Raw genomic sequence first — 5,100 nt, forward strand, 5'->3', positions numbered from 1 at the left:
TTAATTCACTTGAGATTTTACAGGCTCCATGCTTTGTTTGTTGTTTAATACCGCTCTCAGCAATATTTCAGTTATATGGCGGTGGTCTGTAAATAACGGAGTGTGGATCAGACAATCCAGTGATCAACATCATGAGCATCTATCTCTGCAGTTGGGATACAATGACATGTGTCAACCAAGTCAGCAAGCCTGATTGAGTGAGCTGGGAACTATTCTAACGTTGAAAATCCACAAGAGTGTTTATGTGGTGGAAGGGTATGTACTTTGAGGAGTGTTGCATACAATACACTGAAAATTCAAGTCAGATAACACAGATGAGAAAAGCTTATTTATTTTTATGAATAAATAAACCATTAACTAAACAGACACACAACGCTCCCCAGACTGGGTTCTGTATGATCACTACATGTACGTCACAGGTTCTAGCTGTCCAATTACAGACTCCGTACTTCTGTGCCCTTACGCTGTTTCTAGAACAAATGACATGCCAAAGCAAGCAATACACAGACATAAATACAATTGGTATTGGGTTTTCTGGAAAATCACAATAGAGTTTCATTTCATGGGATGAACAAATTTTCTGCATTTTGATGCACCATGCAAATGGCTGACATTTGCAATGTTTCTATACTCCAGTGTGACAAAGCTAAAGTCTTCTTGGACAAAGCTTTGCACCTCTTTGAAAAGCCATGTGTCTGCAATTGACTTGCTGTTGCAAATACTTTCTCACGCTCATTATACTAATGAAACTTCAATCATCTTGCAATTGACTGGTTGTTTGAAATATTTCCTCACAATCACAACACTTCACTATACTGTAAGGAACACACACCTCCACAGTTGATTGGCTGATGCACAAAACTCCCCCATGAACAGTAGGCGTGAAACGGTATACCGCGGTATTAGTAGAACTGCAGTATTTTGCCTTCGATTCAATATACCGTAATGCAATCCAAAGATTCAGCATTTTTTTGGTTTTCGTTCCGTCATTTTATTAACCTTTTGAAACCTTTTCTCAAAATCTGTGCATTTCTTTGCTAGACAGCAGCTATTTTCCCCGAAATAAGTTCTAATATACCAAACCAAAACGGACCGAAATGAAGGCCTTGTACTGCAATACGTACTGTAGTATGGGCATACCGTTCTACCCCTAAAGATCAGGCGTCCATCCACTTTAATTAAGCAGGTGTCTCCACATCTGATTGGCTGTTGCAAATGTACTCTCAAACACTCTAATCAAATGAGACTTCACTCTGGAATCACAAACCACTTATCTGCAAATGATTGGCTGTTGCAAATGCATTCTCAAACTCACTTCACAGATGATGTTTCACCTAACAAAGCTGTCTTGACTTCACTATGGCCCCGCACATGTCGCTGCATGTTTCTTGAGGTTGTGAATGCTTTCCCACAAACATCACATGAAAAGGGCTTGATTCCACTATGACTCCTCATGTGGGACTGCAGGGTACCTGACTGTGCAAACTCTCTGCCACACTCAGCACATTTAAAAGGCTTGATGCCACTGTGGTTCCTCATGTGTGTCTTCAGATTACCTCTCAAGGTAAACGATTTCCCACACTCCTCACACTGATATGGTTTCACTCCACTGTGACATATCATGTGCCTGGTCATGTCGCCCAGCTGAGTGAACGTTTTCCCGCACTCATGACACTTATAAGGCTTAAGTCCACTGTGAATCCTCAAGTGCGCCTGAAGGTGGCTTGAGCGTGTAAATTTCTTCTCGCACTCACCACACTGATAGGATTGGACTCCGCTGTGCGATCTCATATGTATTTTCAGGTTTGACGATGTTGTAAATGTTTTGTCACACACGTCACACTGATGAGAGATCAGTCCACTGTGACCAAGCATGTGCGTCTGCAGGTAAATCGAGCGTGTAAATGTTTTCCCACACTCTCCACACTGAAAAGGCTTCAGTCCACTGTGGCAAAGCATGTGCCTTTTCATGTCACCTAATTGAGTAAATGTTCTCCCACATTCCCGACACATATATGGCTTTATTCCACTGTGAATCCTCAGATGGGCCTGCAGGTGACTTGAGCGTGTGAAAGTTTTCTCACACTGGTTACACTGATACGGCTTGATGCCACTGTGACTCCTCATGTGTGACTGAAGGTTACAAGATTGCGTAAATTCTTTCCCACATTCAACACACCTGTAAGGTTTGATTCCACTGTGAATCCTCAAATGAGCATGCAGGCCACCCGACTGTGTAAATGTTTTCCCACACTCCCCACACTGATATGGCTTGATGCCACTGTGGGAAAGCATGTGTCTTTTCAAGTCGCCTGACTGAATGAACGTTTTCCCGCACTCGTCACACTTATGGGCCTGCTTTGAACGATTCCCACAATCTGTGTCATCAACAGCGGAATCTTCTGTTTCCATAAATGCTGTGTCATAGTCAGTGTTAACACCAGTGTCAGTAACAGAATGTTTCTTGAGATCGCTTTTCCCTATCAGGGTTGTGTCACAGTCAGTGTTTATTCCCGTATCAGTGAAAGAGTGTTTCCCGAGATCATCTGTCTCAAGCAATGCTCTCTCATATTCAGTGGTTATATTCCCACAATCTGTCTCAGTAACAGAGTGTTCTGTGAAATCATTGTTTATACTCCCACAATCTGTGTCAGTAACACAGTGTTCCGGGAGATCGCCTTTATCCATCAATGTCGTGTCATAGACATTCTGTATTCTTGTGTCAGCAACAGAGTCTTTCTTGAGATCATCTGTTTCCAGTAAATCACTCTCACATTCTGGGTTTATATCTGAGTCAGGTTCTTCCTTGAGATCCTCTTGTTCCAGCAATCCTTCCTCAAAGTCAGTGACTCTATGTGTGTCAGTGAAGTAGTCACTCCTAGGATCATCTGTTTCCAGCATGTCAGTATCAGGTTCTTTCTTGACATCACTTGTTTCCAGCAGTTCCCTCTCACAGTCCGTGATCACATTTGTTTCAGTGACAGAGCCTGGGCTCTGTGGTTGGCCTTGTTCTTCCATTATTAACTTGTGGATGTTATGGTGTTCACTGAAAACAAAAATTGTCACTTTCTATTATGTATTATCATGAGACGGTTCCACAAGAACACCACTAGTAGTTCTGTTGCTAGGCGCTGCCATATAGCTGGAATATTGCTGAGTGCATCTTAAAACTAAACTCAATCACTCACTCTTTTGCTTGGATAATTTTGATTCTTACGTTCAATATTTGCCTTAATAGTTTATACACCAAACAAACACTGACTAGAAGTGATCAACATAGTCAACTCTGCCATAACTGACACTGACATCCACTTCACTGCACATCTAATCAAACAGTTGCTATAGAGTTACCTCCCCTTTCAATGCTTCAGCTCAGCTCAGTTGCTATATGGCTGAAATAATGTTCATGCAACATTAAATTTTAACTCACTCACTCGAACATTTTGACTGTCTGAGCAGTATCCATTCATGACATGGTTTACTTTGTCATCATGCAGGATGGAGGACAATTACAAGGTGGTCTGGCCTAAAACTGCAACCCATGAAAGACCAATATTCTTACCCGGATCTTCGTTTAAGTTTTTGTCATTTTAGGGTAAATAGACATTGTTCACCAAATAGGTACCACCCAGAAATAAATTCAAAATCTGAGGAATAATGAACTTTGGGTGAATTAAGGATATATTGTGATTAGGGGGAATCAAACAGCACACATAAAACAGAGCCGCTATAGGATATGTTGGGCACCCAGAAAGAAAAAAAAAAGTAAAGGTAACCCTAACCCAAACCTAACCCTGGGCATTAGAGGAAAGGATTACTGGTAAACATGGTAACATAGTTACAAAATAAGGTGGCGAACATACACTATAATCGCACCCATAAAACATAATCAGACTAACTATATGCACTGAAGTTGGGAAAGATTCAAAACAAAACTGACCCGTGAAGGTCCGGGTTAGAATATTGGTCTTCAGTAATTAACCCATGCTTGTCGTAAGCGGCGACTCACGGGATCGGGTGGACAGGCCCGCTGACTTGGTTGACACGTCATCGGTTCCCAATTGTGCAGATCGATGCTCATACTGTTGATCACTGGATTGTCTGGTCCAGACTCGATTATTTACAGAACACCGCCATATAGCTGGAATATTGCTGAGTGCGGCGTAAAACTCAACTCACTCACTCACTCAAAGCAAAACTATTGACTCAAGAGAAAATCTGTTCAAATAATCCTATGTAAAGTTTGGATCCAAATTGAAATGAATAGTTTGGTTAACTACTGCTAACCTTGCTCTAAATTTGAAACCACCATGCCAAAACATACTATCAGAGACCATTTATTATATTCCGAATTTCTAGCGGCAGATGAAACCTTAACCTGTATAATTTTACCGTGGGAATGAAACTATCACTGATGTTACCCATTTATAACTACAAAATCGTATGAACAGTTTTGGATATTTCGCAAAATCAAGATTCCGTTTTCTTTTCGTGCCGGTTTTGATATAACCTTTAGGCTTTGCGATAACTGCAAGCAGTCTGAAGAGAAAAATGGAAGATTGGTATTAGTGCAGGTTGATACATTGTATAAAATGGTTACGGCCACTGATAGACAATTCAATAAGCAGATGTACCCAAATAACCTACCTTCTCAGCAATTAACGATGTGATTTGTTGCATTCTATATAGTCGTCTTTGTGTATAACCTCCCGGCTTTGCGTGCTACATACATACATTCAATTGTAGGGACGCGATATACCGATGTACGGAGCGCTTTACTGCAGACCGATAACTTGAAAACGGCATGTGTAGCAAACGGCTATTGCGCTGTTAGTTAAAACGGATACTATGGGAACCCTGTGTGATGACAAGAATGGGGATTTAAGTCTTTGGGGATGAATATATTTAACTGTGACAGTTACTGACACCTGCGAAACTGACGTTCAAAAGTATCTGAATGACACATTTGGACTACAAGATTAATGCGTAGTCTCTGAATTTATCCCCAGGGTATATAAATTTCGGAAAAATAATAATAATAACTCCATCTAAATTGAAAAAGAACCCATCTGCCGGGAGATTCTGAACCTGAGGAAATCT

At 41.0% G+C, this 5,100-nt stretch overlaps 1 protein-coding gene across 1 annotated transcript; it reads right to left on the bottom strand.

Moving 5' to 3' along the window:
* Positions 1-313: 313 nt before the first annotated feature.
* LOC124289237 (zinc finger protein 883-like) lies at positions 314-4,775 on the bottom strand. The gene is made up of 2 exons (XM_046725844.1): positions 4,648-4,775; positions 314-3,046 (listed from the first exon to the last, which is right to left on the bottom strand). The coding sequence occupies exon 2, from the start codon at positions 3,016-3,018 to the stop codon at positions 1,312-1,314; it is 1,707 nt and encodes a 568-aa protein (XP_046581800.1). The 5' UTR covers positions 3,019-3,046; positions 4,648-4,775; the 3' UTR covers positions 314-1,311.
* Between the last annotated feature and the right edge of the window lie 325 nt (positions 4,776-5,100).

This window comes from Haliotis rubra, unplaced genomic scaffold (genome assembly GCF_003918875.1).
Source record: "Haliotis rubra isolate DU_JTF1 unplaced genomic scaffold, ASM391887v1 Scf1117, whole genome shotgun sequence".
Classification (NCBI taxonomy): Eukaryota; Metazoa; Mollusca; class Gastropoda; order Lepetellida; family Haliotidae; genus Haliotis; species Haliotis rubra.

What these genes read in the sequence shown, in the direction of transcription:
- LOC124289237 (XM_046725844.1), bottom strand. Translation starts at nt 3,018, where the DNA reads ATGGAAGAACAAGGCCAACCACAGAGCCCAGGCTCTGTCACTGAAACA.